Source organism: Myxine glutinosa, chromosome 4 (assembly GCF_964187855.1).
Source record: "Myxine glutinosa chromosome 4, kmMyxGlut1.1, whole genome shotgun sequence".
NCBI classification, from domain to species: domain Eukaryota; kingdom Metazoa; phylum Chordata; class Myxini; order Myxiniformes; family Myxinidae; genus Myxine; species Myxine glutinosa.
Genome location: NC_136264.1, coordinates 25,036,853 through 25,058,030, shown reverse-complemented (window position 1 = coordinate 25,058,030; position 21,178 = coordinate 25,036,853). Strand labels below are relative to the sequence as shown.

General features: G+C 50.5%; 1 protein-coding gene across 1 annotated transcript in view; it reads right to left on the bottom strand.

Moving 5' to 3' along the window:
• ALDH4A1 (aldehyde dehydrogenase 4 family member A1) overlaps window positions 1-20,944 on the bottom strand; it is a 45,726-nt gene extending 24,782 nt beyond the window's left edge. The window contains exons 1-10 of the mRNA XM_068112020.2: window positions 20,803-20,944; window positions 20,261-20,354; window positions 11,563-11,655; window positions 11,336-11,383; window positions 10,076-10,231; window positions 5,087-5,236; window positions 3,351-3,425; window positions 2,859-3,046; window positions 2,534-2,607; window positions 2,182-2,378 (exon numbers count right to left, since the gene is read on the bottom strand). Of these exons, the coding sequence (XP_067968121.1) occupies window positions 2,182-2,378; window positions 2,534-2,607; window positions 2,859-3,046; window positions 3,351-3,425; window positions 5,087-5,236; window positions 10,076-10,231; window positions 11,336-11,383; window positions 11,563-11,655; window positions 20,261-20,354; window positions 20,803-20,846 (1,119 nt within the window). The 5' untranslated portion in view covers window positions 20,847-20,944. The remainder of the gene's footprint in view (window positions 1-2,181; window positions 2,379-2,533; window positions 2,608-2,858; window positions 3,047-3,350; window positions 3,426-5,086; window positions 5,237-10,075; window positions 10,232-11,335; window positions 11,384-11,562; window positions 11,656-20,260; window positions 20,355-20,802) is intronic.
• Window positions 20,945-21,178: the final 234 nt, after the last annotated feature.

Here is a 21,178-nt window from a genome sequence, read left to right as displayed (position 1 = left end):
GTGGACGATTCCTGACGACTTGATGAGCAGTATCGAAGCCTTCACCTGTGCCTTGCATGGGAAACCCAGACACAAGAACATCGATGAGTTGTGGTTCTCGACATTGAAGGAGTAGTGTGGTGGAACCGATGGCGATGTCAACCTTACACGGAACATTGATCTCAGCATGATGCCAATTTGTAGGAGAGTGTTACTACAACACATCAGAAGAATCAACTACCAGGTGGCGATCTGGAAGCTCACGAACATTGCACAATCAGATGTACCAAATCCGAGAGAGGGTCATGGATGGAAGCTGAACGGAAGCCAGCTTGAACCTTTCTGGTTTGACGGAGATGTCCTACCACGGGGCAGTGCTGAGGTGGAACCTGACAGCGACATCGACATTGACGATTCCGAATCGTCGGATGACGAGGCGGCTGGACCAGATCACGGATTCTTCCGAGATGACACGCACGCGCAGTGATGATGATGATTAAAGTAGGATCAATCATCAAAGGAGATGAATTGTTCGCCTGTCTCGGATGATGAGGCAACCGACCATGTGAGAGGAATCTGTACCTGGATGAACACATGCATCCCTTTTGAACACTGTGAACAGTATATTTGTGTTCTGTAATATGAACAAAGTACAACCGTGTATAAAAATGTAAATAGTACTGTGTTAGTGATAACATTAGCATAAATTGTTGGGCTGTAAAATGCGTTCTCGTGTCAACATGACTTCATTGTAAATGGCTTCGTGCCAATATATATGTCCAATTGTTTTAACTGAATAAAATGTATGTTTACACACTGTTGGCCATATATGAATTTGTTCATTCTCAGTATGTGTTTACCATGTATATCTCAAAGCAGCAGTTTATGAACTATACAATAATACATTCAGCAAAAGACGTCATCATTCATTGAAAATTTTCTACATTATACGACGAGGAATACGAGTTTTCCACAATGTTATGTATGGTGGTCATCTTGGATTTCTCAATCCCAGTGATATGAATGTGTAGTTTGCTGGATACATATGTAATTGGTGTATGTTTCATCGTAAAACGAAAAAGCAGCTTTAGGTTGCAACTCGAGGTAACATGGTGATCGAATCAGTTCATACGCGAAATGATGTGATTTCCGTCGAACGGCCCAGTGCTGAAATTGAAGATAAATCACCCTGGAAGTGAGAATATTAATCAGAATAGCATAAATGATACCTTGCTGGATAGGTAATTCAAATACCTTTCATATGATATACAACTTTCGTTCATACGTGCATTATGTAGGTGGTGGCAGTCTGTTAAGCAACCCCACCCAAGCGATATAGGGGGTATCTATGAATATTGGGTCAAAAGGGTATGTTCATCCCTATATTTTTGCTGTTAACGTCTTTTATTTCAATCATACTATCTCAAGGAACAAAAAAAATACCTATCCCATACTGTTATGGGGGGGGGGGGGGGGGGGGGTGGTGCACGGTGAGCATATCGTGCCCATGACCTATTGGGTTTGTAAGCAAATGGGTAAATAAAGGGAAAAAACTAGCTAACCCCTCGACAAAGTGGAAGGGATATCTGAACAAATACTTATGAGATAACTAACTCGGGACCTGCATGTTGGTTGCCGTTACCTTCATGGCTGGTTCACAGAACCACAACAATAAATTTATAATCACCCTCGCATTCCATACAAAACCCACTCCCCACCCCCTCCTCCCAAGCATGATTAACAGTAAATATCACCATTTTAAACTTGCACTGTGCATCGACAAGCCCCAGATTTGACCTTCCCATTGGTGCTAGGAAGTACGAAGGTTTGGTTATAAGTTAAAACACACTCATCTACGACCCTTCGGCCTTTCACGGGCCCATAATCGGCGGGAGTTATTTTAGGTACGGATTGTGACATGTCATCTTTTTGGATGAGTCAATCAGGAAATTCTCCAACTGTTTTGTTGTGCATTGGCACACCCCTTTCTCACAGGTACATTTACAATTATTTTCCGTTTCTTTTAAAAGCTTTTTAGTCGTTTCATTCTACAATTGTTATGTGGCAGCATGAAATATGTTTAGGCCGTCCCGAATGACTTTATTACCAGGGGTTTCTGCACATGCGCACCGAGGAATCTGGGGAAGATTACGTCATTTTGAAAGTGCCGTATCAGGAGTGTTCAGCAAAGTTCTGGCTTACGTCTCCCGGCTGCAAATGAGGAAGTTCTTCAAGTAGGCCCTGCTTTATCTGTGGCCACAGAGAGTCTGGAACGTATATCCGGGAACAAGCCGAGCACTTTTGCCCACCATATTCGAAAGCGGAGCGCAGCGTGCCGGTCACCACGCTGCGCACATCCGCAGATGCGTGGACAAAATGGTAATTCTTACCTCCGCACTCTGCAACAGGTCACGTGCACACAGATTTCACACTTCCTGGCACTCAAGTATCTTCTCACTGCAATAATTCCCCACCCTATTGAAATGCAATGTCATTACAAGCTGCATATTTACTTTGATGTGGTGCAATGGAGATGATGTTGATATGCCATTACCTCCAGCCAACCTCGGGAACACGTGGTAGTTATCTATGTTCTCGGCCACCTGCTTCCATAGTCGTTTGAAAGTTCTGGAGGTAGGAAAATGTAAAAAATTAAAAATTACATAAAAACAGACAAGACAGATGGAGCCGATTATTGAGCAAGTTTATCAAAACTGTTTAACCTCCTCTTCTCCACTACAATCTGCAAATAAATAGCAATTTATGCAGGTTATGCCATTTATGCCTCAGCATCCGTTCATGGTAATGAAAAGGTGAAAAATGGAGAATATTTCAATAAATTAAGGAAATAATTTGTCCCTCCCAACCCCCAAACGTACGGGACACTCCCTGTGAAGTTGATGCCAGCACAGTGCGGTGATGAGGTCACAGTGTCGCCAAAGGTCGGGCCATCGGCTGGAACAAACTGGATGACATTTGGCGGCAAACCACTTTGAACTAGTGCTTGATATGCACAGTAATTGGAAAGGATTGCAGTATCACTGGGCTTCCAGAGCACCACATTGCCCTGCACACAACGGAATATATACCCAGCATAACCTCCTCTACAGTTCTGCACAAAGGTTAGCTGTTAACCCAAGCTGTGCGCTCTCCTATCTACAGCACAATTCCCAGAGTTTTCAAAATCTGCACAAAATGCTGCTCAACGCAGTCTTACAGTAAAGTTGAGATCACTTGCACCCTTGAGAAAATTCACAATTCATCGCTTGCCTTTTTTGGTAGCCAATAGTTGGTCATTTAAACTTAAACAAGCATTAGCACATTATTCCCATCCACGAATCTTTTCTACCGTTCACATAATTCTCCCTTACCATGAGTGCAGGAGTGCCAGCCAGATTGCCACCAATGGCTGTGAAGTTGAAAGGAGAGATAGCAGCAACAAAACCCTGAGAAAGAGCAAATTGAATAAATAAATACTCCAAGTTGTAAATGGAACAAACAGGCCAAAAATGTGTGCAGGAAAAGGGCTCTACACTTATCAAAAGGCACGATTGGATTTTGGCATCCATAAGTAAAACGTTTGTATACGGGACAAGTGGCTTAATATTGCACCCACCTCCCCAAAAGGATGGAGTACTTTTTATCCTTTTTTTGTATACAAAGTCAAGGCTCATGGAAGAGCGAGAACACACAACAGACCAGGATACAACAAAACAAGAGGGAGAATTGCTTTGCAATACATGTCCCCCTACCGGTCCCAATGAGTGCTCTCGTTTCAAGCAAAAAGGGCATAACTCCGTGAAAGATTGGCCAAATGCCACAAAACTAAAACTTGTTCTGTAACTTATCAAAATAAAGCCATGTACTAAGTTTCAGTTGAATATGTTAAAAGGTATGGAAAAAAGTGCAGAACACCACAGGTGGGACGGACAGACAGATGGATGGACGAAAGAACGGACAGACAGAGAGTAAACCTATGGTCCCCTCCAGGTAGGAGACTAATAAAGGGAACAGTAGAGAAGGAGGGGACACCAACAGTGGGACAAAAAAGACAGACTGATAAACAAGGGATGCGGGCGGGTGAGAATGAAGGGTAGGGGAGGACGCAGTGAGTGGATAAGATGGATAATGAAGCAAACTCTCAAGAGGAAGAAAATTGGAAATTTGGAAGGAGGTCAGCTTTGAACAGTGATCCTGGATTTTGAGAGCTTCATTGGAAAGGGGTTGATGGTGGACCCACATGCAACCTACAGAAACCCAGTGAGGGGGAGAAGAGGGCACAATGCATGGAAAAAGCAGAGGGTGCAAGACTAGAAAGGAGACGGTAGAAGACAGAGACCACTGACCTGTCTGCGATGGCATAGTGATAGACCCATAGACTCAGCCTCATCGCAGCAGATTCCAATATTGTTGAAGTTCTTGGTTTCCACAGAGTCAAGCTGAGCAAAGCGTGAGGCAGGGGAGCCAGCCCAGAGGTGAGAGCATTACTCCATCAAGCTACGGATGAAGGCCTTGTAGATGGATAGGAGATCAGGTGTGCCAAGGAAGGACTTTGTACGACGGAGGGTGCCCATTTGGTGGCTGGCTTTGTTGGCCAGCTTAGAAATGTGCTTTGTCCAAGAAAAGTGACATCTCACAAATCTTGGATCTTCTTTGTCTTGCATCCAGGAAATGCAACATTGTACTGAATTATCGTAAAGGTTACAACCAATATAGCACTACATAAAATAGATGTGAAAGGAGGGCAAGGAAGGGTGGGCAAACATGAAAATAAATAAATAAATCATTAGACAGCCTCAATGAATGGAACAATGAACACAAACATTGACATGCAGCAAAACCTTCACTTATCAATTTCCTTCCTCATTTGACGTTAACCACAAAGTAAATCCATACTCAGGACAAACTTTGCAAAACTCTGCAAAAACCTGCATTGAGTTTTTTTCTCCAAAATAATATTAAATCACCCCAGTGAAATAATCAAGCCACATGCTGAATTTTGGTGTCGCCAATTTGGTGATGGTGATCAAAATGGAGTGATGTCAATTATGGAGGAGTATATCTAGTGGAAGGGGAGCGGGAAGATGCAGGGCTGAAGCTCGCAGACCTCCAAGCCACGGTAGATCAGGGTGTTGGTACTGGGTGTGACGCTCAGCGGTTGTTGGTGCTGCAGGTCAAGGGCGTATTTTGCATTGAAGCGGAAGAAGTCGATGAGCTCCGCAGCAGCATCAATCTCTGCCTGCACGACAGTCTTTGCCTACACACGCAGGTTACACCACTTATCAATATCCTCCCTCATTTTAACCTTAACCTTATCAATACCTTCCCAACAATAAATAAGCATGATCGTGTGGCGGACACAAAAGCCCACTGGCGTGGTGACATCATTCCGCGCACCAAGTGGGCGGTGGCCACGCACCAGGGGTAGGCGTGGCCTCATGATATACACCGGGCGCCCAGCCCGGAGAGTACAGTGTTACAGTGAGCTCTTACAATAAAGACGTTTATATGTTACCGCTTGTCCGCTTCCTCCTTGCTCACAAGCAGCGCGCGTAACGCCGCGCTTTACTGGTGACCCTCGACGTTGGATCTGCCGGAGCGATCCTTCCACACGCGACGCCATCGCCATGGCCGACTTCGTCAAACTTGCGGAATTTTGGGAGGCTCAGGCCGAAGTCTGGTTCGTCCAGGCCGAAGCCCAATTTCAGCTTCGGCGCCTCACCGGCGATGACACGCGCTATTGCCACGTCGTCGCCTCCCTCGGGCCCGGCACGGCCGCTCGAGTTGTGTCCGTCCTTCGCCACCCACCGAACGGCCACAAGTACGAGGCACTCAAGCGGCTACTCCTAGCCACGTTCGGCCTCACGGACGACGCACGGGCCGACCGCCTCCTGGATCTCCCCGAGCTCGGTGAGACGCGCCCGTCGGTCCGAATGGACCATATGCTGTCACTGTTGGGCGACGAAGCCCCCGGTTCGCTATTCCGGGCACTTTTCCGGCGCCAACTTCCAGCGCAGGTCCGCCTCGCGTTGGCCGGGACCGAGCTAACGGAACCCCGAGCATTGGCGGCCGAGGCGGACAGGTACTTCGCCGCTTCGGACACGCGGGCGAGCGTCGGCGTGGCCGTCACGGCCCTCGAGGCTAATGTTCAGCAGCATGTTCCACAGCATCAGCTTCTACAGCATACGCAGCATGCTGATACGCACCTCGTGAACGCCGCCACACCCCGCCCACCGCCGCGGCGAAACCCGCCAACTACACCGGCCTGGCGGAGCCAGCCGCGCTCCTCCAGCTCCACCACCTGGTGCTGGTTCCACGCCAAGTTCGGCCACGAAGCTCGGCGGTGTCATCCGCCGTGCTCCTTCAACGGGTCGGGAAACGCCCGGGCCGGCGCTCAATAGTGGCGATGAGCGCCGGCCGTTCGAGCAGCCTGCTGTTCATAACGGACACCTTCTCCGGGCGCCGTTACCTGTGCGACACGGGAGCGCAGGTGAGTGTCATTCCCGCCGGCACGTCAGACAAGCACGCCGCGGGTGGGGGCCCCGCGCTGCTTGCCGCGAACGGGACGCCCATCCGTACGTACGGAAAACGCTGCCTCTCTCTGCGGTTTGGAGGGCAGGTTTTCCGATGGACGTTCGTCACCGCCGACGTGCCCATGGCACTGCTTGGCGCGGACTTCCTGTGCGCTAATGGGCTCCTGGTCGACGTCAAGCGCAGACGTCTTGTCCAGGCCGAGACGTTCAGCTCGCTCGCTTGTGCGTTGCCCAGCTCAACGAGCGGCTTGCCAAGCGGCTTGCCGAACGGTTCGGTTCCGGCCACGTTGGTCTGTACGCTTCCGGCAGCGGACGCATTCACCCGCCTCCTCGCCGGCTTCCCGGCCCTCACGCGGTCCACCTTCTCGGCGGGGGCCGTCAAGCACGGGGTGGCCCATCACATCCCCACCGTCGGGCCACCGGTCTACGCCCGGGCACGCCGCCTCGAGCCGACGAAGCTGGCGGTGGCAAAAGCGGCGTTCGCTACCCTGGAGCGACTCGGCATCGTGCGGCGCTCAGAGAGCGCTTGGGCGTCGCCGCTGCACATCGTGCCGAAGCCCGGCGGGGGATGGCGACCGTGCGGGGACTATCGCCGTCTCAATGACGCCACGACTCCCGACCGCTACCCCGTCCCCCACATTCAGGACTTTTCCGCCCGTTTGGCGGGCAGGTCCTTCTTCTCGAAGGTGGACCTCATACGCGGCTACCATCAGGTCCCCGTCAGGCCGGAGGACGTCCCGAAGACGGCGGTCATCACGCCATTCGGACTCTTCGAGTTCCTGCGCATGCCCTTCGGTCTGAAGAATGCGGCTCAGGCGTTCCAGCGACTGATGGACAGCGTCCTGCGCGACTTGGATTTTGTCTATGTCTACCTGGACGATATCCTCGTCGCCAGCGCGTCCCGCGAAGAGCACCTACGCCACCTCCGCACGCTCTTCGAACGCCTGGGCCAGCATGGCCTGATTGTGAACCCCGCAAAGTGCCGGTTCGGCGCCGCCACAATCGATTTTCTGGGGCACCGTGTCACCAGGCACGGAGCCGTCCCCCTGCCGGCCAAGGTGGAGGCGGTGAAGGGGTTTCCGCGCCCCCGCACGATCAGAGGGCTGCAGGAGTTCCTGGGCATGGTGAACTTTTACCATCGGTTCCTGCCCCGTATCGCCCAGCTCCTGCGCCCCCTGCACGAAGCTCTCCGAGGTAAGCCGGGCAAAGGCGACGTTACCTGGACCGAGCAGATGGACACGGCGTTCACGGGCGCGAAGCTCGCCTTGGCTAACGCCAACATGCTCGCGCACCCGGCGCCCGATGCACCGATCGCCCTCACCACCGATGCCTCGGACTACGCGGTGGGCGCGGTGCACGAGCAATGGGTGCGTGGAGCTTGGCAACCGCTGGCGTTCTTTAGCCGGCAGCTTCGCCCGCCCGAACGCCGTTACAGTACCTTCGACCGCGAGTTGCTCGGACTTCACTTGGCGGTCAGGCACTTCCGCCATCTGCTCGAGGGCCGTGCGTTCACTGCCTTCGTCGACCACAAGCCGCTGATCTTCGCGATGGGCAAGGTCACCGAGCCGTGGTCGGCCCGGCAGCAGCGTCACCTCTCGGCCGTGTCCGAGTACACGACGGACATCCAGCACGTCGCGGGGAAGGACAACCCGGTGGCGGATTGCCTTTCCCGGGCCGTCGCCCACGCAGTCCACCTCGGCATCGACTATGCCCGGATGGCAGCGGACCAGGCCGCTGACCCCGACGTCCAGGCCTTGCGGACCGCCGTCACGGGCCTCCGCGTCACCGAGGTGCCGTTCGACGGCGCGGGCGCGGCCCTCTTGTGCGACGTCTCCCTCGGGCGTCCTCGCCCCATCGTGCCCGCGGGCTGGCAGTGCCAGGTGTTTGACGCCATCCACGGCCTGTCCCACCCGGGCGCGAGGGCCTCCCAAAGGCTGATCGCCGACAAGTTCGTCTGGCATGGCCTCCGGAAGGCCGTCCGCGGCTGGGCCAGGATGTGCCTCGCGTGCCAGCGCGCCAAGGTGCACACCCAGGCCCCGTTGGCCCCGTTCACGGTGCCGGAACGCCGGTTTGACCACGTCCACGTGGACCTGGTGGGACCTCTGCCCCCCTCGCGGGGTTTCACCTACGTCCTCACCATGGTGGACCGCACCACCCGGTGGCCGGAGGCCGTGCCCTTGGCGTCGACAACGGCGGCCGATGTCGCGCAGGCTTTCATCGCCACCTGGGTCGCCCGGTTCGGCGCCCCCTCAGACATCTCATCCGACCGCGGCCCCCAGTTCACCTCGGAGCTCTGGGGGGCGGTTGCGCAGGGGCTCGGGGTCCGGCTGCACCGAACCACGGCCTACCACCCCCAGGCTAACGGCCTGTGTGAGCGATTTCACCGCTCATTGAAGGCCGCGCTCCGGGCCACCCTCCGCGACGGCGGCTGGGTCGACAGGCTCCCCTGGGTCCTGCTGGGCCTCCGGACGGCGCCCAAGGAGGACCTGCGCGCATCCGCGGCGGAGTTGGTCTTCGGGCAACCGCTGCGGGTGCCGGGCGAGTTCCTCCCCGACTCCACGGCACCATGGTCCGCGGCACAGCAGCGCTCCGCTCTGCAAGAGACCGCCCAGAGGTTCGCCCCGGTGCCAACGGCATGCCACGGGCACCCACCGACGCACGTCGCCCCGGAGCTTCGCACGGCGGAGTACGTCTTCGTCCGCCACGATGCCCATCGGACACCACTGCGGCCCCCGTACGACGGGCCTTTCCGCGTGCTGGAGACCGGGGCGAAGCACTTCACCCTGGACATCGGCGGTACTCCTGACCGTGTTTCGGTAGACCGCCTCAAGCCGGCCCACCTCGATGTGGACCATCCACCGCCAGTGGCCCGACCCCCATGTCGGGGCCGCCCTCCTGCGGGCGGACCCCCGCCGCCACACCGCCCCCCGGTCCTGCACCCATCCCAGGGGCAGCCAGGGGCATCCCACCTGGCATCCCTGCACCCCGGACGCCGCCGATCGCCAGGGGGCGCTTTGGCCGGGTCATTCGTCTGCCCCGCAAACTGGCCCTCCAGGTGCGCGGGAATTCTGGGGGGGGCGCGTGTGGCGGACACAAAAGCCCACTGGCGTGGTGACATCATTCCGCGCACCAAGTGGGCGGTGGCCACGCACCAGGGGTAGGCGTGGCCTCATGATATACACCGGGCGCCCAGCCCAGAGAGTACAGTGTTACAGTGAGCTCTTACAATAAAGACGTTTATATGTTACCACTTGTCCGCTTCCTCCTTGCTCACAAGCAGCGCGCGTAACGCCGCGCTTTAATCTTTTACATCGCACCTTTATCACATCACCACTCACACAAATGCATCTACGAATCCCCCGTTTGTCTCTCTTCCTGAGTATTTATCGACAGTCATCCATCTCCATACTATCCTATCAACAGATACTTAAAAGCACAATGGAGGCCTCAGTGCATTACTGCTTGAACATCATGGGCTAATGCAAACATTCCTCGGTGTAACTTTATGGATTCTGTACACTCGGCCTAAAGTCGTGCGTAAAGAGAGCAATTTCTTGCTTAACCTGTCCGATCATCGTCTTTGCCAAGATTTCAGCATGCTTCGGGCCACTCAGCAGATCCGCTGCCTTGAAGAAGATCTCGGCACGATCCTCTAAAGGTCGCAGATCCCACTCCGCACGTGCTGCCAATGCTGCCGATATAGCCTCATTGAGCAAACCCTGGGAGATCAGATTAAAGGGAGAGGTGCAGAGCAGAAATAGAGAAATAAATAAACAAGAAGACGTCATGCAGAGCACGATACTTGCAAAATACGCCCCCCCCCCCTCCCCAAGAAAAAAAATTCCATTGATACAGCAAATTGTCCATTTCATCAAGATTAAAATTGACAATCTTGATCAAAGCTCGGGTCAATAGGAGGAAAAGTGACGATTTTTCAGATGAAAAATGATGATTTTGGAAGGTTGACCTTGAGTTGACCTTTGACCTAACAAAATAGTATCTTTCCCAATTTAGTGACTCGATATGCAAATGCTGTTCAATTATCAAGTCAATCGGTTGAGAATTGATGGCTTTTTAGATGAAAATTGATGATTTTTAAAATTTGACCTCGAGTTGACCTTTGACCTTTTGACCTCAAAAATAGTAGGTTTCCCAATTTAGTGACTTCATATTCAAATGCTATTCAATTTTCAAGTCAATCTGATTTAAAATGGCGATTTTAGAAATTCGATCTCCAGATGACCTTTGACCTCAAAATCAATAGGCTTCTCAATTGGGACGACTTATACAACGTGGTGAAGTTTCGTGACGATCAGTTTAGAATTGTGACCTGTAGGCCGGTGACAAACAGACAGACAGACAAACAGACAGAACCACAAACGGAACCGACCAATATATTTGGAAAATCTTCGATTTTGCAAGTAATAAAGTAGAGAAAAATCTATGGATGGTGGGTTAGCCTAAAGGAAATTAGGGTAGCGAATGTACTATTTATAATGCAAACAAAATGGGAGTGCAAACCAATGCAAGCAAAAAGGAAGCCGTGGAGGACCAAAGAGAGGAGGTGGTGCAAGGCAGTTCAAGGGCGGAGGAGGACAAACAAACATTTGAAAAACAAATAATAGGATGGAAATGAAAGACGAAAGAAAAATTAAATAGACAGACAGACATAAAGAGAAGTGTTTACATGACAGCAATGTGTACAGAAAGGAATTTTAATGAAATACAAGCAAAGGTGGAAATTGAACTTTTTCAGCATGTTCCAGACACAGATAACCAAAAAGGACAGGCTCGTGCGTCCCCAAGCAGCAACCTTTCCATACCTTGTCTGCATAGCAGAACTTCGCAACTTTGTGTGAGTGGTTGAACGGCTAAGAGAAAGGAGGAAAAAAAAACACACAGTATACCGTTGAGTCGAACGTTAACGACCTGGAGCTCACGCACGTGGATTTGAAATGCAGAAAACTTGTGTAATCGTGTCCAACGTTCTTGCCAAGCCAGTAAAACGTCGGACAGTTTCTGAGAGCGTTCTGCAATGCGAGAAGCTTACACACAGCTGGTACCGAATGTCGTTCGTCCATACTTCCTTGCCTCCGACCACGCACGGGACTTTCTCGGTGACACCTTTCAGCGATGCCAGCGCCTGCACGTCAGAAATATTCGCACATCACACACGAGACATTGTATGCATGAAACCATTTAGGCCGAGGATAGCAAGAGCGATGACCTGCTATGGGATTTGATCGGTATGGATTACAGTGAGTGTACTCTGCCAAAATGGCTTTGTCCCATGGCCAGATTTGAACCCACGGTTTGGGACCACTTCTATATATAATGTGTTGAACTGGTTTTATTTTTTCCACCTAGAAAATCGATTCCCTTGGCTGCTCAGCAGAAATTTGTGAATGGTTGGAGCAATTATTATTATTATTTTTTTGTATTCAAGATCGAGGCTCGTGAAAGAGCTAACATTAATCACACAAAAAGTCAAACCGACACAAACGGACACATAAAACACAAAATAAGGGGAGCGGTAGACAAGATTGGGAAAGAGGGGGAAGGACACAAACACAACATTTGAGTGCAGGGACATCGAGAGAAATGTGGGAGGGAGAGAGCTTGGGGGGAGGTGGGAGAGGTATAAAACATATGGACACTGCAAGGACTTCCCGGAAAGAAGTTGGAATTTCGAAAAAGTGTGTCTGGGGTGAATTAGCGGGGGTAGAAAAGATCAAGGTTTTGGATGGGGGAAGATAACAGATGGTGGTGAACAGCTGTTTTAAAGACCTGGAGGGAGGAGTGGGATTGAAGGGAGTGGGGGAGTTTGTTCCAGAGGTGGGAAAAAGGGGAATGAAAGAGTGAAGGTGAGCAGAGAGCCTAGATTTTGGCAGTTTAACCATAAGAGGGTTGCTGGCAGATCTTGTGCGACCTGTAGCAATATTTGGGGGACAGAGCACAGAGAGAGCTGGGGGAGCAAGGCTGGAGAGGAGTCAGTAGAAGACAAAAAGACCACCAACCTGCCTGCGGTGAGTGAGTGAAAGGCCCTCGGAGTTAGCTTCATCACGGGAGATTCCAATGATTCTGAAAGCTTTGGCTTCAACAGCGTGAGGCAGGAGCACCGGCCCAGAGTGGGGAACAGTATTCCATTGAGCTGCGGATGAAAGCCTTGTATGTGGTGAGGAGCTCAGGTGTGCCAAGAAAGGACTTCGCACGACGGAGGATGCCCAGTCAGCGACTGGCTTTGGAGGCCAGATATGAAATGTGGTTTCCCCAAGAAAGATCATGGCAGATAGTGAGACCCAAAAGCTTGAGCGACAGAACTTCTTGGAGAGGATTGTTGAGAAAGTAGATGGGAGGGTTTGTGGAACGGTCCTTTCAGAGAGAGAGAGAGAGAGAGAGAGAGAGAGAGAGAGAGAGAGAGAAAAACTAAGTGTGTGGGATTTCTCAAGATTGATATAATGGCACAATTGAGGCATTTGGAATCCTTGACACAGAAGAGAAGGGGATGAAGGATAGAATGAATGATCGTTTTAAGGCCATTTTTCCCCACTGGAGCAGGGGTTAGCCTTGCGGGCCCCATGACAATCGTGGTTCCCTGTTTGAGGCAATGTTTTATGGCCGGATGCCCTTCCTGACGCCAACCCTTAGTCGCCTCTTACGATGCGCAGGGATACAGTGTACCTATTCTAAACCGGGGTACACACCGGGATCATGCATCCCAGCAAGCTGGTACTCAATTTGCCGACCTCGGAAGGATGACAGGCTGAGTCAACCCCCCTGGCGTTAATTCAGCGATCGACCGGGATTCAAACTCAGGATCCTAGGATCCCAAGCCGGCACCCTAACCGCTAAGCCACACCAGGCTCGGAAGAGAAAGGGATGATTGGAGGGAAAAAAAAATGGCCTGGATCACAATTGTGTCGGTGTGGATGTCGTCCTGCCCCGGGTGAAGTAGGAGGCAGAGCAGATAAGTGTGATGTTAACGGATGTAATGTCAGTGGAGTTAGGACAGGTGCCAGAGGATTAGAGAGGAGCAAATGTAACCACTACACAAGAAAGGATCCAGAGAGGAATTGGGGAACTGTAGATCTGTTACCTTGACTTCAGTTGTGGGAAGGTGTTGGAGACATTAATTAAACAACGGTCGGGAAACACTTGAATAATTTGAAACAAATTAAAAGGTAGTTAGCATGGACTTACCAAAGGGATATCTTGTTTAACAAACTTATGGCAGTTCTAAGAAGTCGTTTCTGATTGGGTGGATGAAGGAAGGGCAATGGACATAATGTACCCCATTCCTAACATAGTACACCCCACTCCCCTGAAGTACTCCACTCATAATGTCGACTGTATGTCCAGATTTTCCAGAATCATTTGATAAGGCACTGCAATGGAGGTTGTTAGCCAAGGTGAGGGCTTGTTGAGTTGGCTGGTCAGGTAGCTAACTGGATTGGAAACTGTTATTAGTGAGAGGAAAGATCAGTGGCTGCGAGTGGGAGGATGTCTAGCTGGGAGGATATAAGGAGTGGGTTCCTTCAGGGATCAGTGCTGGGACTATTACTACCCACTATCAGGGATCAGCTGAACATCCACACAATGTAAAATGTGACTTCAAGGCCTCAACTTCCCCTCCCCTCACAAATCCCAAGTCATCAGTCCTCCCTCCCAATTCCCCCCCGCCCTTCCCCCCAAACATCAAGTCTTCAACATCAAGCCGTATGAAATTTCAGGGGACAATTGTGGGTGGAGTCAGACCAGTTGTTCAACCAATGGTTGCAAAGGAATGTTGCACACAGACGGATAGATGAACAAGCATATCTAATATGAAAAGCTCAATTTGTATTTGTTTGTTTATATACTGTTTAAAAATGAAAAAACTACTGACCAAATCCAACCAAATTTTGCATGTTGCCTCAGGGTACCCCAAGTATGGTTTCTGTTGGGGTAGAATATCTGCTTGAGGGGATTCAGGGTGGGGGCTAGGGGGGAATTAAGTTACCTTTTGTGTGCAGCACAAGGCTGTGGAGTATATATAATATAACCACCTTTAGAGGCCATTTTTCCCCGCAAGCGGGGGTTGGCCTTTTTCGGGAACCGTGGTTGTTGTTGTTTTTCGGTCCCCTTTTTGAAGCAATGTTTTACGGCCGGATGCCCTTCCTGACGCCAACCCTTTTTGCCGCCTTTAACGACAAACAGGGAATTACCAGTGAACTGGTCCTCAATTAGCCGACCTCGGAAGGATGACAGGCTGAGTCAACCCCCCTGGCGTTAATTCAGCGATCGACCGGGATTCGAACCCAGGATCCTAGGATCCTAAGCTGACACCCTAGCCACTAGCCCAACACCAGGTACTACAACAGTAGCATTAATGGCTGAAGGAATTTAGTGAGGTGTCACGGAGAGAATCGTGTGCGTGTGTGGAGGCAACGATGTTTTGTATGCAGTCCGCTGAAGGAATCTAGTGAGGCCTCAACTCAAAAATTGTGTACAGTTTTGGTCACCAATAGAGAAGGTTCAGCAAAAGCCTACGAGATGCATTCCAGGCCTAGCTAGAGTCAGCAATGAAGAGTGGCTGAAGGAGACGGGACTTTATCTATATGTTAAAGTAACCGGATGTCTGTGTCTGTTTCTCTCTTTCCGCCCGTTGGTTGGACAGCTGGCCAGACTCCACCCACAATTTAACCTCAAAAAAAATAAAATCTAATCATACGTCCACCATTTTGGTCACCACTTATAAAGCCTAGGACTTTGGGATTCAGGCCTCTGGTATACATGTGAAGACTGAACAATGCGTATTATATCATGAAGCTAGAACGGCACTGGCAGCGTGGCTTCGACCGATATACCTCTGCCCACATTATTACATCATAATACATACTATTACTTTTTGCCTCGCCGTTACCTCGATTGTTCATTGTTCTTCTTTTTTTCGTATACAAGATCGAGGCTCGTGTAAGCTAACATTTGTCCAGACGTGGAAGTCCTTGATTTGGGTACCACTTTGGTGCTGGGTACTGTGCTCATCGCAGCACCTCAGCTCTGCGAATGGCCTCTTCGTTCTTCTTTAGGTAGCGCACAGTCGACTCGTTGACGCCATAAAGCCATAATGCCTGCCCACAGAGGCCGCACTCTCACCTCTTGATAATCACCTGGTGTTGACCTAATGGTTAGGGCGGCGGGCATGGGATCCTAAGGTCCTGAGTTCGAATCCCGTTGAATTAACTCCAGGTGGGGTTGACTCAGCCTGTCATCCTTCCGAGGTCGGCAAAATGAGTACCAGATAACTGATCATAGAGTGGCATTACATCAACAGCAGACGCGCCCACAGAAAAATGATGCAACCAGCAGCCGGGTGGCTGCACAAGAACCACCACCCACCACTTGATAGTCAGTCAAGCAGCTCTACTTTCTGGCTCAGGCTCATGACTTTTTTTTTCTGCCACTTGGGACCAGACACATCTCCAGCACTACTCATACACACAGGACCCATGATCGAACGATGCATGCAAAAGTTAATGAGAGCGAGGAACCACAGCAGCTCAAGGCAGCGGGACAAACGGTGTGTGCAAAAGTTTAGGAGAGCGAGGAACCATAGCAGCTCAAGGCAGCGGGACAAACGGTGTGTGTAAAAGTTCACGAGTGTGAGGAATCACAGTAGGTCAAAGGCAGCGGGATGAGAAGACAGAATGAAACCCAGGACACGCTGCACATAAGTACTCGTGCAGGGGTTATGGGTAGCTGGAGGATGGGTGGGAAGTGTGCCCATTGTTTGTGGGGATGTTGGTGGTAAGATAATGTGGTGGGAGGGTGTTTTTTTGCGCACATACAACTGCTTTATGTGTGACGTGTGGAAGATGTTTTTAGAACAGTTATGTGCGTGGCTCGTGGTAAATGGTTTACGCAACTGGTGAAAAACAATTGTTTGTGCGGATGGTGAAAGATTGTTTTAGAACTGTCATGCGTGCTGCTCATGGAAGATATGCTTTATGTGCCCGCAAGAAAAAGTGAAGCACAGGGCCGCGAATGTAGAAACAGGTCATGCTCGAGGCTCATGAAAGATACGCTTTATGTGCCCGCAAGAAAAAGTGAAGCACAGGGCCGCGAATGTAGAAGCAGGTCATGCTTGAGGCTCATGGAAGATATGCTTTATGTGCCCACAAGAAAAAGCGAAGCACAGGGCCGCGAATGTAGAAACAGGTCATGCTCGAGGCTCATAGAAGATATGCTTTATGTGCCCGCAACAAAAAGCAAAGCACAGGGCTGCGAATGTAGAAGCAGGTCATGCTTGAGGCTCATGGAAGATATGCTTTATGTGCCCACAAGAAAAAGCGAAGCACAGGGCCGCGAATGTAGAAACAGGGCATGCTCGAGGCTCATGGAAGATAAGCTTTATGTGCCCACAAGAAAAAGCGAAGCACAGGGCCGCGAATGTAGAAACAGGTCATGCTCGAGGCTCATAGAAGATATGCTTTATGTGCCCGCAACAAAAAGCAAAGCACAGGGCTGCGAATGTAGAAGCAGGTCATGCTTGAGGCTCATGGAAGATATGCTTTATGTGCCCACAAGAAAAAGTGAAGCACAGGGCCGCGAATGTAGAAGCAGGTCATGCTTGAGGCTCATGGAAGATATGCTTTATGTGCCCACAAGAAAAAGCGAAGCACAGGGCCGTGAATGTAGAAACAGGTCATGCTCGAGGCTCATAGAAGATATGCTTTATGTGCCCGCAACAAAAAGCAAAGCACAGGGCTGCGAATGTAGAAGCAGGTCATGCTCGAGGCTCATGGAAGACATGCTTTATGTGCCCGCAAGAAAAAGCAAAGCACAGGGCCACGAATGTAGAAACAGGGCATGCTCGAGGCTCATGGAAGATAAGCTTTATGTGCCCGCAAGAAAAAGCGAAGCACAGGGCCACGAATGTAGAAAGAGGTCATGCTCGAGGCTCATGGAAGATATGCTTTATGTGCCCGCAAGAAAAAGCAAAGCACAGGGCCGCGAATGTAGAAACAGGTCATGCTCGAGGCTCATGGAAGGTATGCTTTATGTGCCCGCAAGAAAAAGCGAAGCACAGGGCCGCGAATGTAGAATCAGGTCATGCTCGCGGCTCATGGAAGATATGCTTTATGTGCCCGCAAGAAAAAGCGAAGCACAGGGCAGCGAATGTAGAATCAGGTCATGCTCGCGGCTCATGGAAGATATGCTTTATGTGCCCGCAAGCAAAAGCGAAGCACAGGGCCCCGAATGTAGAAGCAGGTCATGCTCGCGGCTCATGGAAGATATGCTTTATGTGCCCGCAAGAAAAAGCGAAGCACAGGGCCGCGAATGTAGAAACAGGTCATGCCCGAGGCTCATGGAAGATATGCTTTATGTGCCCGCAAGAAAAAGCGAAGCACAGGGCCGCGAATGTAGAAACAGGTCATGCCCGAGGCTCATGGAAGATATGCCTTATGTGCCCGCAAGAAAGAGCGAAGCACAGGGCCACGAATGTAGAACAGGTCATGCTCGCGGCTCATGGAAGATATGCTTTATGTGCCCGCATGAAAAAGCGAAGCACAGGGCCGTGAATGTAGAAGCAGGTCATGTTCCCGGCTCATGGAAGATATGCTTTATGTGCCTGCATGAAAAAGCGAAGCACAGGGCTGCAAATGTAGAAACAGGTCATGCTCGAGGCTCATGGAAAATATGCTTTATGTGCCCGCAAGAAAAAGCGAAGCACAGGGCCACGAATGTAGAAGCAGGTCATGCTCGCAGAAAATATGTTTTTTTGCGTACGGACAGCCGCTTTATGCGTGGTTGGTGGAAGATATGTTTTAGAACTGTTATATGTGTGGCTGGTGGCAGATTTTTTTTGGTTTGTTTGCACCCGCAAAAAATCCACGAATGAGCGTAGGTAGCACAGGGTCGCGAATGTAGAAGCAGGTCACATGTTATGAACGCAGGGTGCGCCAATGTAGGGACTGCGAAGTCGGGGTCCGGCTAGAAACTTGAACCAAGTTTGGTCAAAATCCCATCACTGATTCACAAGTTATTGTGGTAACAGGATTTCTACCAAACATGACCTCTGACCTCTTGACCCCAAAATCTAATCAGTTCATCTTTACATTATTTTACATACCTGTACCAAGTTTGACGGATCCCTTCAGCCATTCCCAAGTTATCGCAGCAACAAAAACCTATCATGGACTGACGCACAGACAACTTTGTCGACGTCGTCGGCGAAGGCATACTTATAAAGGTAGCCTACATTTTCATTACAACCAATGTAGAGGAAACGAGGTAAAGCATGTTTTCTTCGGGAATGATTGAGGCAGCGGTCTTCCATATACCACTTATAAAAAAACTCTAACCTGTGACCTTTTATTCCTAACCGGCGAAAAAAATGGAAGGTTGTACGTAATTTTGTTTTTTTGCCTGAGTTTTCAAGGATAGAGTGCAAGGAATCAAAAGCGGTTTGATTTTGTTTATTTATTTTTACCAAACCTGGTAAAAACCCTTTAATTTGAGAGATCGTCCGTGACACAAAATACACCAAAATAGTGAGATAATCGTTTATTGATGAGTAATGATCAGGAGGTTCCAAGAAAGACAACTTCAGACTCGGTGATTGTGGTGACACGATAGAAGCACGTGATGATTGACGTAGGAATGTCGTTTGGTTTTCATGGGCGGGATGAGGAGAGGGATGGGGGAGGACAGAGAGTTGGCGTTCAGCCGGTGGAACGGGGGTGGGGAGGGCAAAGACGAGACCGATTTGGGAGGAGAAGGTTACGGCTTTTGGGAGGAGGCGGGGGGGGGGGGGTTGAGGAGTTGTGGTGGTGGAGGAAGGCTGGTGGGCATGGGTTTGAAGCCTTGGAATGGGGAGGAGGTTGATGACTTCAGGTTTGTGAATGGGGTGGGGAGGAGGGAGCAAAGGTGCGAAGGACTTGAAGTCAAATTTTACATTGCGCAGATGTTCCATGGGACGATGCTTGTCCATTAGAAAAGAGGTGATTACAAGTGATGTGGTCGAGATGTTTAGGATAATCACGGGTTTGGACAATATAAGTGAAGAAGATTTCTTCAGCTCAATAGACTGTGATAGGACCAAGAGCCACAACCTGAGAGTAAAGAGAAGGAGAGTTAAGACGATAGGTCGTAAGGTAGGGGTCATTCGCTCAGAGTGGTTAAATGCATGGAATGGTCTTCCTGGAAAGGTAGTGGAAAATATAGAGAGAAATAGAGAGAAAAGATAGGATTAAATTGTAATTAGATAGGTGCATAGAAGCATTGGAGATGGAGGGACATTTGGCAGGACTTGTGGGTAACTCGAGTATGGATGGGTTATGGTATCTGCAGGTGTTGGTGTAGCGTGGCCATGATGGGCCGAATGTCCTCCTGCACCAAAGTTCCTTATGTATCCTCAGGTAGGACTTCGAAACAAAAACCTCACAACTCAGTACTGTACTGTGGTATCACTCCGATAACTCACATTGCGCATGAAAAGCTAAAGCAAGGCGAGTTTTGATCAGAGCTTACCTATTATGCATGTCGCCATAATGCTGTTCAGGTATTGATAACATTGGTCAACAGACTGTCGTTGTTTGGAAATCCAAGGGTGGGACGGTCTGGCTTAGCCAATCCCAACCCCTACCTTAAGCAATCGCCCCTGTAATCCCCAAAGGTTGTCCAGAGGTCAAAATAGACCACGATCAGCCGGTCCAATTCTCACCTGTCCGGTGACCCGCAGTCACCTTCGTTTCCCCCAGACTCACCTTCTCGAGCTGGGATCGTTCCCGAGATCCAGGCAGGAATTCCAGCACAGGTTCATTTTTCACCTCCCGCACCACGTGGTGCACGCCGCGCGCCCTGTGGGAATCAGGGTCATCGTAACCGCACAGAGGGATAACCACACCACACCACACCACACCACACCACACCACACCACACCACGCCGGACCTGCTTTACACATCGTGACATTTGCAGCGAATGTTGCGCAACTAATTGAGGCCCGAATGCAGAATCCGAGGCACAAGAAACACGGCGGTTACCGGATGGGAGATGACGGAGGCGGTTAAAGGTGTCGCTCATCGAGCCGATCGTTCACAATGATCCACAACTACCTTATGCTACACAAGACCGTTCAGTGAGACGACAATCTGCTCTAAGTTTGTTAATCAATTTCACCATTGCTGGAAAACAGGCGACCACACAACAATCGTATCGGAGGGAAATGGATCGCGGAACGGCACGAGGAAACAAACCGTCACTCGTGGGGCTTCGTGAGCGTCATGGCCACAAGATCGGGCCACTTACCCTGACAGCCTGAGGACGCGTCGCGTCAACCTGAGCAGCGCCATGACTCCAGCTGAAGAGGCGAGAAATAGTAATTACACCTCCCTCTGCTACCCCTTCCCAATTCCCTCCCCCTTTTCTACCCTTCACCTCACTTTTCTACCCCTCCCCTTTTCTACCCCTCCCCTTTTCTACCCCCCTCCTCCCTGCCTTTTCTACCTCCCCCTCCCTTTTCTACACCCCCCCTCCATTTTCTACACCCCCCCTCCATTTTCTACACCCCCCCTCCATTTTCTACACCCCCCCTCCATTTTCTACACCCCCCCTCCATTTTCTACACCCCCCCTCCATTTTCTACACCCCCTCCATTTTCTACACCCCCTCCCTTTTCTACACC